The sequence below is a fragment of the Nomascus leucogenys genome, chromosome 13 (genome assembly GCF_006542625.1).
Source record: "Nomascus leucogenys isolate Asia chromosome 13, Asia_NLE_v1, whole genome shotgun sequence".
NCBI lineage: Eukaryota > Metazoa > Chordata > Mammalia > Primates > Hylobatidae > Nomascus > Nomascus leucogenys.
Window position 1 is genome coordinate 28160159 of NC_044393.1, and position 22879 is coordinate 28183037.

General features: G+C 42.2%; 1 protein-coding gene and 1 pseudogene across 1 annotated transcript in view; both read right to left on the reverse strand.

The window, feature by feature from the left end:
* Positions 1–22879, reverse strand: part of PHF20 (PHD finger protein 20) — a 177071-nt gene that overhangs the window by 66375 nt on the left and 87817 nt on the right. Inside the window, exons 6-9 of the mRNA XM_030826717.1 lie at positions 21966–22353; positions 15850–15963; positions 14112–14291; positions 13418–13597 (exon numbers count right to left, since the gene is read on the reverse strand). Of these exons, the coding sequence (XP_030682577.1) occupies positions 13418–13597; positions 14112–14291; positions 15850–15963; positions 21966–22353 (862 nt within the window). The remainder of the gene's footprint in view (positions 1–13417; positions 13598–14111; positions 14292–15849; positions 15964–21965; positions 22354–22879) is intronic.
* LOC115838020 lies at positions 4913–6665 on the reverse strand (annotated as a pseudogene).

The following is a 22879-nucleotide window of genomic DNA, read 5'->3' on the forward strand; positions in this document are numbered from 1 at the left end:
CCCAGCTCCTCCTCCTCCTGCTGCCCATGAGCCTCCTTCACACCAATTTCTCGATTGTGACTCCATCTCGGTTTAAAAACGCCAAGACTATGGCACCAGCTCAGGAAAGCAATCACTAAACAGTGACTAACGCAGCATCCCATATTCCAGGGGCCTGGCTGGACGCTTCTGAAGATGGTCATGGTCCCGCCCTATTTCCTGCTTACTTACGTAACACATTCCTGGTGAATGAGTTCTGCAACAACCTCCCTTTCCCCCAGCAATCTTTCTGGATCGTCCTGTACTCACGAACCACTAAACCTATGTTTCCAAAGAAACACCAGAAACACCATTCAGTTTCCAGATCAAGACATTTTCCACAACTCAAAGAATTCAAAAGGCACCACCCAGTCCTGGAGTACTGACATCACTTGTACCACACACTACCCTCCAAACCTAGCCACCCTACTAAGCCTGTTACTCTGAGTGTACACACTGCTTTAATGAGTGCCCCGAGAGCAGAAGTTTCCATCACATACTGTGCAATGCCCCTAAAGGCAGGGACTCTTGTTCATTTCACTTGATTTATATAGCACCCAGCATCTTACCAGATGGAACTAGGCACTCAGCAGGAAAACAACAGTTACAGACTCTGGGCCAGACACACTGGCTCACACCTGTAATTCCAGCACTTTGGGAAGCCAAGGCAAGTGGATTGCTTGAGCTCAGGAGTTCGAGACTAGCCTGGGCAAAATGGCAAAACCCTGTCTCTACAAAAAATACAAAAATTAGCCAGGAGTGATGGCGAGTGCCTGTGGTCCCAATGATTTAGGAGGCTGAACAGTGGGAGGATCACTGAAGCTCTGGAAGTCAACACTGCAGTGAGCCGTGACAGCGCCATTGCATTCCAGCCTGGATGACAGAGTGAGACCCTGTCTCAAACAAAAATTTAATTTAATTTTACCAACCTCTACAATACCAACCATTAGGAAGTGTGCCACTCTAGCTAAGTCACTCCTTCATGCCAAATATTAGGCTTTTTGTCTGTAAAACAGGGAGAATTAATAGGGAAAAGTTAGAAAGAACTTAAATATCTTTCAGCAGGGGCTAGGTAAATAAATTATGGAACATCCATACAATGAAATAAATTATACGTAATTGTTTTTGTTTTTCCAGAGACAGGGTCTCACTCTGTTGTCAAGACTGGAGTGCAGTGGTAGGATCATAGCTCACTGCAACACCGAATGCCTGGGCTTAGAGCAATCCTCCCATGTCAGCCTCCCAAGTAGCTGGGACTACAGGTGTGTGCCACAATGCCTAGCTAATTATATTCTTTTTCTTTTTTTCTTCTTTTTTTTTTTTTTTTTTTTTTTTTGAGACAGAGTGTCGTTCTGTCACCCAGGCTGAAGTGCAATAACGTGATCTCAGCTCACTGCAACCTCCGCCTCCCACGCTCAATCAATTCTCCTCTCTCATCCTCCTGAGTAGCTGGGACTACAGACACACACCACCGCACCTGGCTAAACTTTTGTATTTTTAGTAGAAACGGGGTTTCGCCATGTTGTCCAGGCTGGTCTGCAACTCCTGACCTCAGGTGATCTGCCTGCCTTGGCCTCCCAAAGTGCTGGGATTACAGACTTGAGCCACTGTGCCTGGCCTAATTATATGTAATTGTTAAAGAAGATAGGGCTGGGCATAGTGACTCACACCTCCAATACCACCACTTTGGGAGGCCAAGGCGGGTGCCCAGAGTTCAAGACTAGCATGGGCAATATATCTAGGCCCCGTCTCCACAAAAAATTTAAAAATTAGCCAGGCTTGGTGCCACATGTCTGTAGTCCTAGCTACTCAGCAGGCTGAGGTGGAAAGATGGCTTAAGCCCAGGAGGTCAAGGCTGCAGTGAGCTATGATCATGCCATTACACTCCAGCCTGGATGACACAGCAAATCCCTTCTCAAACAAATAAATGAATGAATACATAAATAAATATTACCCATCACATTACTGATATGTTTCCCAATGGATCTACTTGCTCTGGCTGGGGATAAAAAGTACTCAATAAAAGTATGCTTGAACAAGGCCCAGAGGTAGGAGTGTAACAATACATATACCATGTTACTACCATGGAATGTAAATTCAGGTTAGACAAGAGAATTTCACAAGTGTATTAACATTCTATGGTATATAAAAGTTTGGGTATACTGTCTGGCCAAACCAGCTTGCTCTTAAGTCATTAATCAAAACCATTATGGGTAATTTGTTCAGTTTAATGTTTACAATTCTTATGGAAAAAATAAGCAGTGCACATATTTAAACAGTGTTCATTTACCTTTGCATGAGTGCTTAAAATACATATTTCTATTTCAAGATGACATTTTTTTTTTTTTTTTTTTTTTGAGACGGAATCTCGCTCTGTCGCCCAGGCTGGAGTGCAGTGGCGCAATCTCGGCTCACTGCAAGCTCTGCCTCCCGGGTTCACGCCATTCTCCTGCCTCAGCCTCTCCGAGTAGCTGGGACTACAGACGCCCGCCACCACGCCTGGCTAATTTTCTTTTGTATTTTTAGTAGAGACGGGGTTTCACCGTGGTCTCAATCTCCTGACCTCGTGATCCACCCGCCTCAGCCTCCCAAAGTGCTGGGATTACAAGCGTGAGCCACTGCGCCCGGCCCAAGATGACATTTAAAAATTATTCTAATATAACAGCAGCAAAAATATAATTTGCAATTACTAAAGAACTCAACTAGAATCCATAAGTTATGCCTGCAGGATAGCAAGGAGGCCATGTGGCTGCAGCAGAATCAACAGGAAGGTGAGGCAACAGGTGGCCAGAAGAAGCTGGGCCCTGCAGGCCAGTGTATGGCCCTGAGGCCCGCATGACAAAATACTAACAGTAGTGGGCCATGGGACTATGGGAGACAAGAATGTTAGTTGAATTATCCTTGTATATTTCTGGAGTTCTTTTCAAATTTATGAATATTTTTTCAATTGCCCAAAAAAAGTATACAGAATAAAGACAAGATGGTTGCCATAAATGGGGTGAAAGGCACAGACTGATAAAGTCTGAAGAAGGTCCCAATTTTGAAAATTACATTGTGGTAATGTAAAAGAATGTCCTTGTCTTTAGGAAATATGGAATTTTTTTTCTTTTTCTTTTCTTTTCTTTTTTTTTTAGACAGAGTCTTGCTCTGTCGCCCAGGCTGGAGTGCAGTGATGCTATCTCGGCTCACTGCAACCTCCGCCTCCTGGGTTCAAGCAATTCGCCCACCTCAGCCTCCCGAGTAGCTGGGATTACACAGGCGCACACCACCACGCCCGGCTAATTAAATATGGGATTTTCTAAAAAGTACTTAGGGAGGCCGGGTGCGGTGGCTCATGCCTATAATCCCAGCACTTTGTGAGGCCAAGGCGGGTGGATCACCTGAGGTCAGGAGTTCAAAACTAGCCTGGCCAACATGGTGAAACCCAGCCTCTACTAAAAATACAAAAATTAGTCAGGCATGGTAGCATGTGCCTGTAATCCAAGCTACTTGGGAGGCTGAGGCAGGAGAATCTCTTAAACCCAGGAGGCGGAGGTTGCAGTGAGCAGAAATCGCACCACTACACTCCAGCCTGGGTAACAAGAGCGAGAAACTCCGTCTCAAAAAAAAAAAAAAATTTAGAGATAAAGGTCTGGAACTTATTTTTAAACAATTCAGAAAAAGTACTTTCTAAAAAAAATTTAAAATTTTTGTTTTCTTTGAGACAGAGTCTCGCTCTGTCATCTAGGCTGTAGTACAGTAGCACGATCTTGGCTCACTGCAATCTCCGCCTCCCGAGTTCAAGAGATTCTCCCGCCTCAGCTTCTCTAGTAGCTAGGACTACAAGCATGTGCCATCATGCCCGACTAATTTTTTTATTTTTGTAGAGACAGGGTTTCACTATGTTGGCCAGGCTGGTCTCGAACTCCTGACCTCAAGTGATCTGCCCGCTTCAGTCTCCCAAAGTGCTGGAATTACAGGCATGAGCCACCGCATCCCAGCTAGAAAAAGTACTTTAAAAAATAGAATAATAAAGTAAATATGGTAAATTGCTAGCAATTGGGGAATTCGGTTAAAGGTATATTCTTTGTACCATTTTTTAACAACATTTTTAATAACAAATTATTTCAAAATAAAAACTTCTTTAAAATATATGCAGAAAAAATACCTTATGGCCACAAAATAGCTAAATGGAAGGAAAGCAATCCTGCCAACACAGGCTATCTCCCTATCCTGAAAATGAAGCATTTTTCAGTTTCTCAGTAAATTCCTCAAAGCAACCAACCTCAGTTTGGCAGCAACTTACCCTACCTTAACCCACTTCAGGAAGTCTGCAATTAAGTCAAAACACATACCTGACAGTCTCAGAAATTGCCCTGTGGTCATACTGTGCTAGCTGCTTTGCCTCCATTTTCAAATGCCTAACTGCTGCCCATCCTTCAGGGTCCTGTGCAAGTACCACCTTCTTCCATCCCTGCCCCTAAAGCACCAACCTAAGTATCACCTCTCCCCAAGAGGTAAATAGCGAATCCAAATAGCAGTTAATGAACACTAAGACCAGGAGTGCCCACTCATCTTTGCATACGCAACAGTCAGCAGTCCTAGGCATATGGTAAAGGCTCAGTAAGTGAGTTGAAGTCAATTAATTCCTTTCTCTCTCTCTCTTCTTTCTCTTTCTCTCTTTCGTTCCTTCTTTCACAGGGTCTCACTCTGTCACAGCTCTGGAGCACAGTGTTGCCATGATCATGGCTTATTATAGCTTTGACCTCCTGGGCTCAATCGATTCTCCCACCTCAGCCTCACAAGTAGCTGGGATTACAAGCACATGCCACCACACCCACCTAATTTGGTTTTTAGGGTTTTATTTTGTTTTGTTTTGGAGGGTTTTTTTTTGTTTTTTTTTTTTTTTGGAGAGATGGGGTTTCACCATGTTGCTCAGGCCGGTCTTGAAGAGGTCAATTTCTTTTTTTTTTTTTGACATGGGTCACTTACTTTAATAACAATACATATACCATGTTACCACCATGGAATGTAAATTCAGGTTAGACAAGAGAATTTCACAAGTGTAATAACATTCAATGGTATATAAAAGTTTGGGTATACTGTCTGGACAAACCAGCTTGCTCTTAAGACATTAATCAAAACTATTATAGGTAATTTGTTCAGTTTAATGTTTACAATTCTTACAGAAAAAATAAGCAATGCACACATTTAAACAGTGTTCATTTACCTTTGCATGAGTGCTTAAAATACATATTTCTATTTCAAGATGACATTTAAAAATTATTCTAACAACAGCAAAAATATAATTTGCAATTACTAAAGAACTAAACTAGAATCCATAAGTTATTCTCATGTTTACAATTGTGATTCTTTAATAAATACTACTATTATGCAGCTGTATTGTAAGTTTTCTAGATTTGGTTTAAATACACGCACATATATATATTTCAGTTGTGGGAAGCTTTACAAGTTATATTCCATGCACTTTTTGGACAGAGTTCTAAAAGAGCCAGCCAGTCCACAAAACAGGCAGAAAAATGGTTAAATTAACTGGGGCAAATAGGACCCTTCTATAACATCCAAAATATGTGAGATTCTGCAGCAAACTGGGAGTACTTCAGGGTTGGCCTGTTATCTTCTTTAGAACTAAGTTCATCTTAACAGTTTAAGAAGGTGGACATTCAACACCATCAAGTGCATTTAGGTGACATGTTTCTTTTAAGTTAACTTGACTTCCTTGAATGACCTAGTTAGTAAACTAGTCACTAGTAATTCGGTCAACAGGCAAATCAAGCCTGCAAGAAAGGAAGCCAATATTCAAAATGCCGTGTTACCATCTAAACCCATACAAATTAGTTTATTTTCAACAATAATACGTAACTTCAATAATGAGACATCTAACTAAAGCAAGCTCCTCCTACAAGACCAAGACAGCATCTCTTCTTCTAAGGCTTAGGTTTCGCCCAGAATTCTCCATACATGATATAACAACAGTCATCGCTCCTACAACAAAGCCTTGGGCTGACACACGCATGTTGATCAGATGAAGGGACATTTTAGTATTTCCCCTGCTCTTCAATTTGTATAATCCATATGCAACAATTGCTGCAAAACCTTCTATTCCAACAAGTACGAATGGTGCCTCTTTAGCTTTTTGAATAAGTTTGGATCCCTGATCTTCATCATATGAATTCAGAAAGGGAAACATCTGTGTTTGTCGACATAGTGATTGCTTAAAGAATCTCCCTAGAGCAAGAAAACCTCGCACACGCCAATCTGAAGAGATCAATTTCTATGTAGCAGGCACACATTATCACTGTCATTCTTCTCTCTATTCTCATAGTTTTATTCTAAGTTTGTCATAACATCATCTTACTTTCTTGTATCATAGGTATCTGAAGTCTCATCCATTCGTCTGGACAGAAAGACCTGGAAGGGCCTAGAACAGATGTCGCATTCATCTCTCTAACCCCCAGAATAATGAATTCTCTATCAGTTTTCCATCACAATACATACTTGATGATATGAAAAACCACAGACACACACAACTTTCCAAACTAAAATGGCTGTAGATCTATGAATCTCCTGCTCAAGAAACCATAGAGAACACAAATTCATTAAAGCTAAAATACTATAGGCATTACACTAAATCTTAACTGGTTAATTTAAAAGTAAATAATTTGCAAAAACTATTACAGACATCTTGCTAAATCTTAACTAGTTAATTTACAAGTAAATCATTTGTTAATTTTTGATACTTCAGTGACCATTCATTTTATAACTAACAACAAACACAGCAAGATTTCATGGGTTAGAATCACTGATCTGGATACTGTGGCAAAGTATCCCACTTCTACCAGGTATTTAGTAAAAAGAACTTAACTGAATGGACCTGTACTTCTATTTGTTTTTCTCCCTTGTGTATTCTGTGCTTCTTGTAGAGTATCAACCAATGAGACAGCTTAGAATAGGGTCTGAGGCAGAAGCAGGAGATCACTTGAGACCAGGAGTTAGAGGCTGCAGTGACCTAAGATCATACCACTGTACTACAGCACGGGCGAAAGAGTGAGACTCTGCCTTCAAAAAAAAAAAAAGAAAGTGGGAAGCTGAGGCAGGAGAATCGCTTGAACCTGGGAGGCAGAGGTTGCAGTGAGCCGAAATCACACCACTGCACTCCAGCCTGGGCAATAGAGTGAGACTGACTCAAAAATAAAAAATAAAAATAAAAATAAAAGAAAGGAATAGGGTCTGGCATTGGCACTTACTAGGCAGTTGCTAAATATTTGCAGCAGCCCATTTTCAGAGAATAATATGACCTCTAAAATTCTTTTTTTTTTTTTTTTTTTTTTTGAGATGGAGTCTCACTGTCTCTCAGGCTGGAGAGCAGTGGCACGATCTCAGCAAACTGCAACCTCTCCCTCCCAGGTTCAAGCAATTCTCCTGCCTCAGCCTCCCAAGTATCTGGGATTACAGGCACCCACCACCATGCCCAGCAAATTTTTGTATTTTTTTTTTTTTTTGAGATGGAGTCTCACTCTGTTGCCCAGGCTGGAGTGCAGTGGCATAATCTCGGCTCACTGCAAGCTCTGCCTCCCAGGTTCACGCCATTCTCCTGCCTCAGCCTCCTGCGTAGCTGGGACTACAGGCGCCCGCCACCATGCCCAGCTAATTTTTTTGTATTTTTAGTAGAGACGAGGTTTCACCGTGTTAGCCAGGATGGTCTTGATCTCCTGACCTTGTGATCCGCCCGCCTCAGCCTCCCAAAGTGCTGGGATTACAGGCGTGAGACACTGCGCCCAGCCAAATTTTTGTATCTTTAGTAGAGATGGGGTTTCACCATGTTGGCCAGGCTGGTCTCTAACTCCTGACGTCAGGTGATCTGCCCGCCTTGGCCTCCCAAAGTGCTGGAATTACAGGCGTGAGCCACCACGCCCAGCCTGAGACCTCTAAACTTCTAGGGGAATTACTAACTTCTGTTTTACTGCATAAATGAATGCTTGCCCAATTACAATAGTCACAACTGCATTCTTCTCCGGCTTTTTTATTTTTTTATTTTTGAGATAGAGTCTCACTCTGTTACCTAAGCTGGGTGCAGTGGCACAATCTCAGCTCACTGCAACCTCCACCTCCCAGGTTCAAGCAACTATCCTGCCTCAGCCTCCCGAGTAGCTAGGATTACAGGCGCCTGCTACCATACCCGGCTAATTTTTGTATTTTTGGTAGAGATGGGGTTTCACCGTGTTGCCCAGGCTGGTCTCGAACTCCTGACCTCAAGTGATCTGCCCACCTTGGCCTCCCAAAGTCCTGGGATTACAGATTACAGGCATGAGCCACCAGGCCCGGCCATCTCTTCTGGCTTTTAAGTCACTAAAGCAAAAAGCAAATACCTCATTCAAAAAAAAAAAAAAATAATACAGTAATGGGTTCCATGCTATATTTATTCCTCTCAGCTCAAGCTCAAAGTAATTTGACCTCCACCCTTACTATTAACCCTCTTGGAAAATAGATAAGTGCTTCAATCAGTTGCAATGGTTTCAAAATTACTCCCTTAGAAAGGCTACTGTGAGATCTTTGCAAAAGACGACATGAAATCTCACCATCATCCTTTTCCCCTAGACTCACCTGTCCCACCCTTACTATACTTGATTCTGTCCTCTCCACAATCCAGAAACATAACTAAGTTAGCTCAACACAAGACAGAAATTATGTATGTGTATATTTTGGGAAAAAGTAGAGCCCAAGACCCCATAAAATATGTAAACTTTACAAAAGGCACTGGAGTTAGCTTCTAATCTAGCCTCCTCACTTATATGCATGGCGTATTTCCTAGTGGTTGTAGGGACAACTAACTACAAATTTCAAGTGACGTCTAACATAACACCACCCTTAAGACAACATAATTAAAAGCTTAGTCTGCTGAGTCACAAGGGATGTGGCTGTCATCTAGAGCTCTCCCTGCCAAGACAGACAACTAAATTCCGAGATTAAATTTCCACCTCATTTATATATGAACTTTAGTAATTTGCCCCACATGTCAGAAGAGCAGGCTGGGAAGAAAAGAGCCCTGACACTGAGAGGAGGATTAGCAAAAAAAGGAAGATCCCTTGCCCTGACAAGCCCTCGAGGCTGAAACACAACACTATGGACTAAGTTAGACAGAGGACTAAGAGAACAGCAGCAGAGATGAGCCAGGAATGAATAATTCAATACTCTTTTAATTTTTTTTTTTTTTTTTTTTTTTTTGAGATGGAATCTCACTCTGTCACCCAGGCTGGAGTGCAGTGGTGCGATCTCAGCTCACTGCAACCTCTGCCTTCTGGGTTTAAGCGATTGTCCTGCCTCAATCTCCAGAGTAGCTGGGACTACAGGCATGCGCCACAACGCCCAGCGAATTTTTGTATTTTTAGTAGAGATGGGGTTTCACCATGTTGGCCAGGTTGGTCTCGAATTCCTGACCTCAAGTGATCTGCCCGCCTAGGCATCCGAGAGTGCTGGGATTACAGGCGTGAGCCACCACGCCTGGCCAATTTTTAAAAATTTTTTAAGACATAGGGTCTTCCTGTCACCCAGGCTGGCAGTGGTGCAATCACAGCTCAAGGCAGCCTCGACCTCCCTGGTTCAAGTGATCCTCCCACCTCCGCCTCCCAAGTAGCTGGGACTACAGGCATGAACCATCATGCCAGGCTAATTTTTTTATTTTTTGAAGAGAGAGGGTCTCACTATGTTGATGCAAGGCCTTCAGTATAGCTAGTCTTGAACTCCTGGCCTCAAGTGACCCTCCCGTCTCGACCCCCCAGAGTGCTGAGATTCACTATTTTCAAACAGCTGCTCTACCACATTTATGTTAACTATATAGCAACTGGCCAAGAAAAAAAAAACTATTCAAAAAAAATTTTTTTAAGTTATCCAAATGAAAAGTAGGCAATTCTATAGACACATAGTCTTGTTTGTTTTTTAACTAAAAGTTGAGAAAAGAAAAAAAATTAGCTGGACATGGTGGCACACGCCTGTAGTCCCAGCTACTCAAGTGACTGAGACAGGAGGATCACTTGAGCCCAGGAGGTCCAGACTGCTCTGAGCTGTGATTGTGCCACTGCACTCCAGCCTGGGAAACAGAGTGAGACTCTATCTTTAAAAAAAAAAGTCAAGGCCCGGGGCAGTGGCTCACGCTTGTAATCCCAGCACTTTGGGAGGCCGAGGCGGGCGGATCATGAGGTCAGGAGATCGAGACCATGGTGAAACCCCGTCTCTACTAAAAATACAAAAAATTAGCCAGGCGTGGTGGCGGGCGCCTGTAGTCCCAGCTACTCGGAGAGGATGAGGCAGGAGAATGGCGTGAACTCAGGAGGCGGAGCTTGCAGTGAGCCGAGATCGCGCCACTGCACTCCAGCCTGGGCGACAGAGCAAGACTCCGTCTCAAAAAAAAAAAAAGTCAAGTTTAAACAAAAACCAGAAGAATTTGTCATCAGGAACCTACAAGAAAATCTGAAGGAAATTCTTCCTGCTGAAAAGAAATCTTCGAAGAAATAAAGAACATTGGAAATAGGCATGTGTAAATATGACTGCCGCTTTTTGCCTTATTGTCTTTAACATACATAATTGTGTAAAGCAAAACTTATAATACTACATTATGAAATTTATAGCAGGCCAGGTGTGGTGGCTCACGCCTATAATCACAGTACTTTGGGAGACCAAGGCAGGTAGATCACTTGAGGTCAGGAGTTCCAGACCAGCTTGAACAACATGGTGAAACCCCATCTCTACTAAAAATACAAAAACAATTTAGCCAGGCGTGGTGGCACATGCCTGTAATCCCAGCTACTTGGGAGGCTGAGGCAGGAGAATCACTTGAATTCAGGAGGCGGAGGTTGCAGTGAGCCAAGATCGCGCCACTGCACTCCACCTGGGCAACAAGAGTGAAATGCCATCTCAAAAAAATATGTAAATAAAAATTTTTTTAAAAAGGAATTTATAGCATATGTAGATATAATTCATGTGACAACTACAACATGGGGGAGGTTAATGGAACATTTTTACATAAAGTGGTTAAATGTTAACTCTAAGTGAACTGTGAAAAGTTAAGGACGTATACCATAATCCATACAGTAACCTCTTTAAAAATGCTAGAAATACAGCTAGAAGCTAACAGATGAATTAAAATGAAATTCTTAAAAAATCAGTTAACCTAAAAAACAAGAAACAAAAGAACAAAACACAAATAACATAAACAGACAACCAGCCTGGCCAACATGGTGAAACCCTGTCTCTACTAAAAAATACAAAAATTAGCCGATTGTGGTGGCAGGTGCCTATAATCCCAGCTACTCAGGAGGCTGAGGCAGATGAATCGCTTCAACCTGGGAGGCAGACGTTGCAGTGAGCAGAATCGCACCACTGTACTCCAGCCTGGGCGATAGAGCAAGACTCTGTCTTTAAAAAAAGAAAAAAAAAAACAGACAAAACACAGCCAAATGTTAGACCAAAAACCAACCATATCAACAATTATATTTAGGCCGGAAACGGTGGCTCACACCTGTAATCCTAGCACTTTGAGAGGCCGAGGTGGGCAGATCACCTGTGGTCAGGAGTTCAATGCCAACTTGGCCAACACAGAGAAACCCTGTCTCTACTAAAAATACAAAAATTAGCTGGGCGTGGTGGCACACTCCTGTAATCCCAGCTACTCGGGAGGCTGAGACATGAGAGTTGCTTGAACCCAGGAGGCAGAGGTTGAAGTGAGTGGAGATCACGCCACTGCACTCCAGCCTGGGTGACAAAGCAAGATTCTGTCTCAAAAAAAAAAAAAAAAAAAAAAAAAATTATACATGTGTATGCATCTAAAAGATCTTCAAAATATACAAAGCAAAAATGACAAAATTAAAGGGAGAAATGAACAAATCCACAATAACAGAGATTTTAACAACCTAACAACCTTCTCTTAGAAATTGACAGAACTAGACCAAAAGGAAAAAAAACCCACAAAAATCAATTTATCAGAGAAACACCATCAACTACCTTGATCTAACTGACAGATATAGAACAAACACACGACAATGGTAAAATACACATTCTTTTCAAGTACATATGAAACACTCACCAGGACAGATCATATGCTGGACCATAAATTAAACCTCAACAAATATAAAAAGATTGAAATCCTACAGAGTATGTTCTCTGACCACAGTAAAACTATATTAGAAATCAATAGCAATAAGGTATCTACAAAAACATAAAATAGTTCAAACTAAAACAACATACCTCTAAGTAACCCATGGTCAACAAATAAATCACAAGATATATTAAATTGAACAAAAATAGAAACACAACATATCAAAATGTGTAGGATGCTGCTAAAGCAGTTCTCAGTAGGAAATGTAGAATTTCATTATTTATTTATTTATTTATTTATTTTTTAGACTAAGTCTCACTCTGCTGCCCAGGCTAGAGTGCAATGGCGTGATCTTGGCTCACCACAACCTCCGCCTCCTGGGTTCAAGCAATTCTCCTGCCTCAGCTTCCCGAGTAGCTGGGACTACAGGTGCCTGCCACCATGCCCAACTAATTTTTGTATTTTTAGTATAGTCGGGGTTTCACCATGCTGGCCAGGCTGGTCTCGAACTCTCGACCTCAGGCGATCCACCCACCTCGGCCTCCCAAAGTGCTGGGATTACAGGCATGAGCCATTAAGCCCAGCCAGAAATTTATAACTTTATTTTATTTTATTTTATTTTTTGAGACGGAGTCTTGCTCTGTAGCCCAGGCTGGAGTGCAGTGGCGCGATATCGTCTCACTGCAAGCTTTGCCTCCCGGGTTCACGCCATTCTCCTGCCTCAGCCTCCTGAGTAGCTGGGACTACAGGTGCCTGCCACCGCGCCTGGCTAATTTTTTTTGTATTTTTAGTAGAGACGGGGTTTCACCGTGGTCTCGATCTCCTGACCTTGTGATCCAACCGCCTCGGCCTCCCAAAGTGCTTGGATTACAGGTGTGAGCCACCGTGCCCGGCTGAAATTTATAACTTTAAATGCTCATATTAGGAAGAAAGATCTTTTCACCAGCTAATGAAAAAAAAGGAAGAAAGATCTAAAATCAATTAGGTAAAGTTCTAGAAAAAGTTGAAGGAAGAAAGCAAGATCAAAACAGAAATCAATTATATTTTAAAAAATAAACAATAGAGAAAATTGAAGTAAAAAGTTAGTTTTTTGAAAACAAAATAGATAAAGCCCTAGTCATACTAAGAGAGGAAACACAAATTATCAAAATCAGAAGTAAAAGGAGCATAACATTAAAATGATAAGGGAATATTAATAAAAGGTGAAAAACATCAACAGAAAAGTCTTTTTTTTTTTTTTTTTTTAGTTCACAAAGCATAAGCAAAAGTGTATATAAAAAGAGGATTAATTTAACTCTAAATATGAACCTTCCACAGTCGAAATCTCTTGTAATTCCACAAGGGGAGAAGTCGGTTCCGTTTTCATCGTGTTTTCTCCCATTGATGGGCAGTTCAACTCCAAGCCTGCAGCCCTGGATCCATCCCCAAAGGAGTGGCAAGTCAGTGCAGATGAGACCTGGCCAGCTTCCAAAGTAGACTTCAACTGACCTAGAAGAAAAAAAGAAAGTTTGGGGGAAATATACACGTATGTAATTCTGAAACCAAAAGTCCTACAACAGTCTAAGAAAGCCAGGGACTTTTTAGAGGAAGGAATTAATCTAACACATAAAAGTATACATTCAGAGGTTCCAGTACATACAGGCTGGCTTGTGAGCTTCTCAAAGAAAGAGGTTAAAGTGAAAGGAGAAATTGCTGGAAGTATAAACACAAAGGCACGAATGAGATGGCAGCAGAGACAGAGAAGCAGGGCTCTTCGAACAGTGTACCTCCAGGCCAACATTGAACGGTAGATAAGCAAAACCAACCACAAATGCGTCCAAAAAGTATGTCTATTGAATAAATCATAGTGAAGAGCAATACATTATAAAAACACTGCAGCACATTCAATAGTTTGATTTCAAGACAATTTAATACTTGTGGAAGGCAGAACATAATGATTTAGATTGATTCTCACTAAATAGGCACCAGGTTGGCAAGACAATTCCTGAACAGACTGACTCACCTTCTTCAGATTCCTTGGTACTAGACAACGTGTCTTGCAAAGGATCCGTATCAACCAAATCTGATACAACCAAGTCAGGATCTAGGATCTCATGGGTCCCATTAGTGGACAGCCTGGAGGAACGTCTCCTCGATAAGTCTTTGTCAGTGTTTTCCGAGTAGTTTTTTGACTTTTCCTGGGCTATTAAACCATTAAGAGAGTTGTAGTCAAGAGACCAACAAAAAGAAATAACTGTGCTACTACAGATTTCAGGGCTGGATGTCTCTAAAAGGACTTTACAGAGAGACTACTGGAATGTTAGAGTAGTGATAAAAGGAAATACCCTTTACTAGTTTACAGTTTTAAGTAAGGGCAAAGCGTTCCTGCCAGGATAGAATTTCACCTCTTTAAGGATTCATGGTCTGAAAACATGTGCTAGGTCATGTCCCAATCTTGACAACTATGTTCTATTTTGGGGCTTCCCAAATGTGCTAACTTCCAAAGTCGACTTAATAAGGTTTATAAGAGCCTTACTTAGAGCTATCACAAATCCTTTTTGGAGCCAACAGGATACTTTTTTATTTTAAATTTATTTAAACATTTGAGCCAACTCACTCCAGAGGGTATTTTTTTAAATCAATAAATAGTATTTTATTTTATATTTTTATTTTTTATAGGACAGAGTCTCACTCTATCACCCAGGTTGGAGGGCAGTGGCACAGTCTTGGCTCACTGCAACCTCCGCCTCCCAAGTTCAAACAATTCTCCTGCCTCAGCCTCCCAAGTAGCTGGGATTACAGGCACCCGCCACCACACGCGGCTAATTTTTTTTTTTTTTTGAGACAAAGTCTCGCTCTGTCGCCCAGGCTGGAGTGCAGCGGTGCAATCTCGGCTCACTGCTGGCTCTATCTCCCGGGTTCACGCCATTCTCCTGCCTCAACCTCCTGAATAGCTGGGACTACAGGCACCTGCCACAACGCCTGGCTAACTTTTTTTTTTTTTTTTTTTTTGAGACAAAGTCTCACTCTGTCGCCCAGGCTGGAGTGCAGTGGTGCGATCTCGGCTCACTGCTGGCTCTGCCTCCCGGGTTCACGCCCTTCTCTTGCCTCAGCCTCCTGTATAGCTGGGACTACAGGCACCTGCCACAACGCCTGGCTAATTTTTTATATTTTTAGTAGAGACGGGGTTTCAGTGTGTTAGCCAAGATGGTCTCAATCTCCTGACCTCATGATCCGCCCACCTCGGCCTCCCAAAGTGCTGGGGTTACAGGCGTGAGCTACCGCACCTGGCCACACCCGGCTAATTTTTATATTTTTAATAAAGACAGGGTTTCACCATGTTGGCCAGGCTGGTCTCAAACTCCTGACCTCAGATGATCCACTCACCTCAGCCTCCCAAACTGGGATTACAGGCATGAGCCACTGCGCCAGGCCAATAAGTAGTATTTTTAAAGTTTCACTCTGCATATGAAACCCATCCCTTCCTAAGCCATTAAATTTCCAGTGGCATCCAAATCAAATGTGATTTATGGATATGGAGATGATACCACAGAACCCAACATTAGTACAGTTTGTGCTTTGGGATTTATTTTTCTTCTAGCAAAAACTCCTTCTGATCCAACTGCATCCAACTCACATTACCTCATGTGACCAGAGACAAACATTAGAGCCTATAGGGAATAGGGGACAGGATGAATATAGAGGAGGTTGACCCAAACAATGTCAAATTCTAGCCACACATAAACAAACTGGAGACTCACATGAATTTTTGTCAAGCCGAGGACGTTTTAATGGGACTTCACATCCTTTTGATATTTTCCTTCTTCTCAGTTCCAATGTTATTGGTTGCAAAGTTTGAGAGTTTGAATCCACAGCTGCCATGTTTATAAAACCACACAAAAAAAGATACATAATTTCTTAGTGTCTGTCATTTTTATATATAAATAAAACATATATATATGCAGAAATCACTGCATTATAAATGGACCATCAAAAAGGCATTCTTACTTAAGATAAGAGAAAAAAAGTAAAATGAGTGAGAAATTACTTCCTTACAGGAGATGGTAATACCTTGCCAATTGACCTCCTGAATCTTTTCTATGATCCAGCTCCAGTTTTCAACCTCTACTTGCTACATTAATTATCTTAGCACTGGGCCTAGTTTTGAGGGTACAAGAAAAATGTCCAAGAGTATTTGTGGATTTTTTTTTTTTTTTTTTTTGAGACGGCGTCTCGCTCTGTCACCCAAGCTGGAGTGCAGTGCCGCGATCTCTGCTCACTGCAACCTCCGCCTCCCAGGTGCAAACGATTCTCCTGCCTCAGCCTCCGGAGTAGGTGGGATTACAGTCACCTGACACCACACCCGGCTAATTTCTGTAATTTTAGTAGAGTCACAGTTTCCCCATGTTGGTCAGGCTGGTCTCGAATTCCTGACCTCAAGTGATCCAGCTGCCTCATCCTCCCAAAGTTCTGGGATTACAGGCATGAGCCACGAGACCCGGCCGAGAATTTGTATTTTCTTAAACAAAATCCTAAAAAAATTCTTGGGAGACTATGCTAGTTAACAGTCAATGTTCCAGGCAAGGCTGCTGGTCCCCAGCAAACCCAGCTCTGACATAATTTAGCAGTACAGATGCTAAGCCTTTGAAGAGTACTTACTACTTAGTTTTTTGTTTGTTTGCTTGCTTGCTTGCTTGCTTGTTTTTTTGAGATGAAGTCTGGGTCTGTTGCCCAGGCTGGAGTGCAGTGGCGCAATCTCGGCTCACTGCTACCTCTGCCTCCTGGGTTCAAGCGATTCTCCTGCCTCAGCCTTCCCTGTAGCTGGGATTACAGGCACCTGCCACACCTGGCAAAAAAATTTTTATTTTTTGTATTTTTAATAGAGATGGGGTTTCACCATGTTGGCCAGGCTGGTCTTGAACGCCTGACCTCAAGTGATCTGCCCGCATCAGCCTCCCAAAGTGCTGAGATTACAGGTGTGAGCCACCTGCCCAGCATAGTACTTATTATTAATATGTTTTTGAGATGGAGTTTTGCTCTTGTTGCCCAGGCTGGACTGCAATGGTGCGATCTCAGCTCACCACAACCTCTGCCTCCCGGGTTCAAGTGATTCTCCTGCCTCAGCCTCCCAAGTAGCTGGGATTACAGGCATGCACCACCATGCCTGGCTGATTTTGTATTTTTAGTAGAGACAGGGTTTCTCCATGTTGGTCAGGCTGGTCTCGAACTCCTGACCTCAGGTGATCCGCCTGCCTTGGCCTCTCAAAGTGCTGGGATTACAGGCGTGAGCCACCACGCCCGGCACTTACTATTTAGTTTTAAACCTACCACCTAAGAAGCTCTCCCCAAATCAGAAAAGATGAGAATCAAAAAGGCAGGCAGAAGAAAGAAACTGGGAAGTTGGGCAGGAAGGCAGAGCTAAGGGGTCTCAGGAAGGGTGAAAGGAGGAGAGAAAACAGGAAGGAGGAAAGGAAGAGGGTGGAAGAGAAGTAAATGGGAGGAAAAGAGGAAGGGAAAGGAGAAAGATGAGAAGAGGGGAAGAGGGACAGAACTTCAGGTTGGTTGAATGGCTCAACAAGACACAGGCCTGAAGTATGAGGAAGCAAACCAGAGAAGATCATTGAACTCCGAGGCTCTTTCTGTGTTCCAGCTTCCCAACGTGCCAATATTATTTTGTTCCAACTGGCAGAACTTGGAAATCCCACACATTCCAAGTTAAACATAAATACAAACAGGCTGGGCGTGGTGGCTCACGCCTGTAATCCCAGCACTTTGGGAGGCAGAGGCAGGCAGATCACCTGAGCTCAGGAGTTCAAGACCAGCCTAGCCAACATGGTGAAACCATGTCTCTACTAAACATACAAAAAATTAGCCAGGCATGGTGGCACATGCCTGTAGTCCTAGCTACTCGGGAGGCTGAGGTACAAGAATCGCTTGAACCCGGGAGGCAGTGGTTACAATGAGCCGAGATCATGCCACTGCACTCCAGCCTGGGAGACAGATTAAGACTCCATCTCAAAAAAATAAAAATAAAAAAATATATAAACATTCCTCGCTAAATAGCTCAAATCCTGTTCCCAATCAAGTCTATACAATCTAGGGTGCTCAAGGAAGGCTCTACAAATCAATGAACTTATTCCAAGTAATGTTTTAAGGGGATGTGAACAATATATGGGATACTTGGCAAGTCTTCTTCCCTTCGATACCGTATATAAATAGGAGCTGACTATGCAGAACTTGAGTGTTTCCCAAACTCTTCTTACAGTATAAGTCATCTGGGAAGCTTGTTAACAATTCATATTCCCAGATTCCCATCCAGACAGTCTGACTGGAAAGGAATCTGTTTTTACAAATGCCTTGGGCAAGGATTAACCATAAACTTGGGAAACATCCTTTCTATATTAAATTTATCCTACTCATTATGAAATCCTACACTTATAAAAATATAAAAACCGAATGTCTTTGTTCTTATCTCAATGGAGTCATGTGGCTTCAAAGGAGCAGTCTGCTTGTTGGGGTACAACTGCTCCTGTACATACTTTCTGGAGGGTATAAGCTAGGGCATGAAGAGCTAAAGGAGAATCAGTTTCAAAACACTCCGTTCTCATACATACTCTTTCCTAAACTGAGCTAAGGACATGTCAGATTTCTGCCTAAGGACATGTCAGATTTCTGCCAGTTTACATTTTCCACCTCTCCTTGTATAATAACTGCCTTTAACTGCCCTTCTCCCACTTTACATAAAAGGGCCTGCCTTTCACTCATCCCACATCTTAACATGGTGCTCAGCCTGGAGGTTTAAAACTTCCAGATTTTCTCAACTGGGGTTCCTCATCTGAACAGAGATATATTTTCTCTGTTTTCCTAAGGGTGGTATACAGCTAGTACCATTCTCAATGCACTAAGGTCAATCCATTACAGATCAAGGATGCCTTGGGTATTGTGGCTTCTCTCCCAGAAATCAGTTGAGAAAGCCAGTGAACATAAAGCCAGTGCTGTCCAACAGAAATATACTAAGAGTGCAAGCCACATGTAATTTTATTTTATTTTATTTTATTTTATTTTATTTTATTTTATTTTATTTATTTTATTTTTTGAGATGGAGTCTCGCTCCGTCATCCAGGCTGGAGTGCAGTGGTGCGATATCGACTCACTGTAACCTCTGCCTCCTGGGTTCAAGAGATTCTCCTGCCTCAGCCTCCCAAGTAGGTGGGATTACAGGCACGTGCCACCACGCTTATCTAATTTTTGTGTTTTTAGTAGAGATGGGGTTTCACCATGTTGGCCAGGCTGGTCCCAAACTCCTGACCTCTGGTGACCCACCCACCTTGGTCTCCCAGAATGCTGGGATTACAGGCATGAACCATCATGCCCAGCCAATTTTTGTATTTTTAGTGGAGATGGGATTTCACCATGTTGGCCAGCCTGGTCTCAAATTCCTGAGCCACCAGGCCTGGCCAATTTTGAATTTTTTACTCATCACATAAGAGGGTTTGGTTTTTAAGTGCCAGGCATGGTGGCTCATGCCTGTAATCTCAGCACTTTCAGAGGCCAAGGCAGGATTGCTTGCTTGAAGCCCGGAGATTGAGACAAACCTGGGCAACATAGTGTCTCTACAAAAAATAAATTAGCTGGGCATGGTGGCATGTGCCTGTAGTCCCCGCTACTCAGGAGGCTGAGATAGGAGCATCACTTGAGCCTAGGAGGTGGAGAATGGAGTGAGCCACAATCACACCACTGCACTCCAGCCTAGGTAACAGAGTGAGACCCTGTCAAAAAAAAAAAAACAAAAAAAAAACACAATTTAAAAAGTTTACTATTTTATTTAATCCAATACCCTTTTAATTTTTTTTTTTTTTTTCCTAAACTGGGCTCAGCAACCTTCCTACCTCAGCCTCTGGAATCGCTGGGACTACAAGCACGTGCCACCACTCTCAGCCAATTTTTTCATTTTTTGTAGAGATGAGGTCTCATTACGTTGCCAAGGCTGATCTCGAACTCCTGGACTCAAGTGATCCTCCCTCATCAGCCTCCCAAAGTGCTGGCATGATTACAGGGATGAGGCACTGCACCCAGCCTCTAAAAACATTTCAACATGGAATCAATTTTTTTGTTTGTTTTGTCGCCCAAGCTGGAGTGCAGTGGCCTGATCTCAGCTCACTGCAACCTCCGCCTCCTGGGTTTCAAGCAATTCTCTTGCCTCAGCCTCCTGAGTAGCTGGGATTACAGGCACCCACCACCAAGCCTGGCTAATTTTTCTGTATATTTTTTCAGTAGAGATGGGGTTTCACCATGTTGGCCAGGCTGGTCTCAAACTCCTGACCTCAAGTAATCCACCCGCCTGGACCTCCCAAACCACTGGGATTACAGGCCTGGGCGTAATCAATATGTTAAAATTGAGGTGTGTTACATTCTTTTTTTGTACTAAGTATTTGAAATCTAGCATTTACTTATACTTACAGCACATCTCAATTCAGACTAGTTACATTTCAAGTAGTCAATAGCCCCATGCGGCTAGTGGCTACCATATAGACAACAGAGGTCTAGGCCCTATTTAGGCCTAGGGACAATTGCAGCACCCTCAGCTCTTGAGGGCAAAACCCAGTTACAAGCACTATAGGGGAAAATCCCTTATTTCATATAGAGACAAATCAACCTATTACATAATTTCCTATCTTACAATGAGTACTAATACACTTATGTGAAGTAAGTTAAATTTTTTTCCACAGAAATTAAGTCTGATAGTCTGATTTGATAAGGAAGACTGGCTTTGCATTCTCTACATTGTTAGGGAATAATGAAAAGGCTTGCTCTGTAGTTCCACAGTTTTGATGAAAATATGTGTGTGTGTGTGTGTGTGTGTGTGTGTGTGTTTTGAGATGGGGTGTCACTACATTGCCCAGGCTGGTTTGGAATTCTTGGGCTCAAGCAATCCTCTCACCTCAGCCTCCTGAGTAGCTGGGACAACAAACATGTACCAACGCACTCAGCCTTCATGTTTTGTATTTTAAATATATCCACTGCAACTATTTAAACTTGTGAGAAAAAGATAAATACTGCTTTAAAACGTGCTAGGGGATTCACAGTTTTTCAACTGAACACATGAATGCACAATCAAGAATGTCTGAAGGTCACTGCACATATTAATCAATGGCAGGCTCAGTCTAGAGAACCAGGAGGGCCTCTTCATGCCACTGAATTGATTTGGAGAACGAGTGTTTGGCTTAGGAAGAAATCAGGGCTTGTTCCATTCTTGGTTACTCTAGAAGAATTCCAAATTTTAAGTTTTTTAATAACTGCATTCTTCCCTAAACCTATATCCTCTAACCTTGACCCTTATCAATTAGCCATCTCAGCTTTTTATTTAGACTGTGAAAATTTCTAATCAATAATCACTCTCCAAGGAGTTCAATTTCAAAATGCACCCATGCTTTTCTAGTTCCAATGGTCCTTTGTTCCCATCTCCTTCAGAAGCCCATACCTTTTTACTATTTCTTTTCTTTCATGTCTGTCTCATTAAAACTCTATTTCCTGATTCTAGGTTCTATTAAGCTGACTTAAACTGAGATCATTTGAAAAAGCATAAGCAAAAGGCCTTGGTTTATCAGGTTTTATCATATAAGCTGAAGTATCTAGTCAACAGTTAACCACTACTTTAGGAAGCTCAGTTATGAACATGCTTCCCAACTTAGATTCACTTGGATATGTACCTCACTTAAATTCAGCTTCATGAACACAACTTGTTTCCAGATCATAAGACAATTCAAAATCAGTCACAAAAACAAAGGATTGAAGTGCACAAGTTACAGAGAACCACAAAGGGCCACAGAAGAATACTCTGGCATTGCCCACTGCAGAGCCCACATGAAAAACTCACCAGTAGGAGCTATGGAAGGGGGTCTGCCTCGTTTTCTTTTGGGTTCCCTCAAGTTTTCTTGTGGACTCTTCACAATGTCATTTTCAGGTTTCTTATCCACTTGGGCATCTCCAGAATACTCCCTGTCATTTTCGGAAATGTTTTCCTTGTCTTCCTTCTCGTTCTTGGGAAGACTTTTCTCTGACACTTTCCCCTTTTCAGAACAGATTAACTTTCCTTCTTTATCAGGCTGCTTGGGTCGCTTTTCTGTCTTTAAGGGTTTATCTTCTTTGTCTTTCTTCACATTCACTGTCGCTTTTCTCTGTTCTTTAAACTTCTCTCGTTTATCAGGAGATGATGAAAGAGTTTTGTGATCTGCTTCTTTAGGCCTAGCATTATCCACAATATTCTAAAATGAGCAAAATAGTGATGAAACACTTCGTGGTTACTTGCAAATACAAAATTAGGAGTTTCTTACAAACTTATGAAGACAAACAAAGAAATTAAAACAAGACATATGCCAGGTCACATATACAAAGCACCACTGATAACAGCCACCTGTACTAAGAGTTGAGAACCAATCCTTAAATTTAAAACAATTCAATTATTCCGGAGACAGTGCAATCTCCCTTATTATGACAAATAAGTCACTAGAAAATAAAATTCTGGGTTTTTGTTTGTTTTTGTTTCTGAGACATAGTCTCTCTCTGTTGCCCAGGCTGGAGTGCAGTGGCACAATCATGGCTCATGCAGCCTCGACCTCCCAGGCCCAAGTGATCCTCCCATCTCAGCCTTCTGAGTAGCTGGGACCACAGGCATGTTTCACCATACCCAGCTAAGTTTTTTATTGTTATTTTTTGTAGCAATAGGGTCTCCCTATGTTGCCTAGGCTGGTCTCAAACTCCTGAGCTCAAGCAATCCTCCTGCCTCAGCCT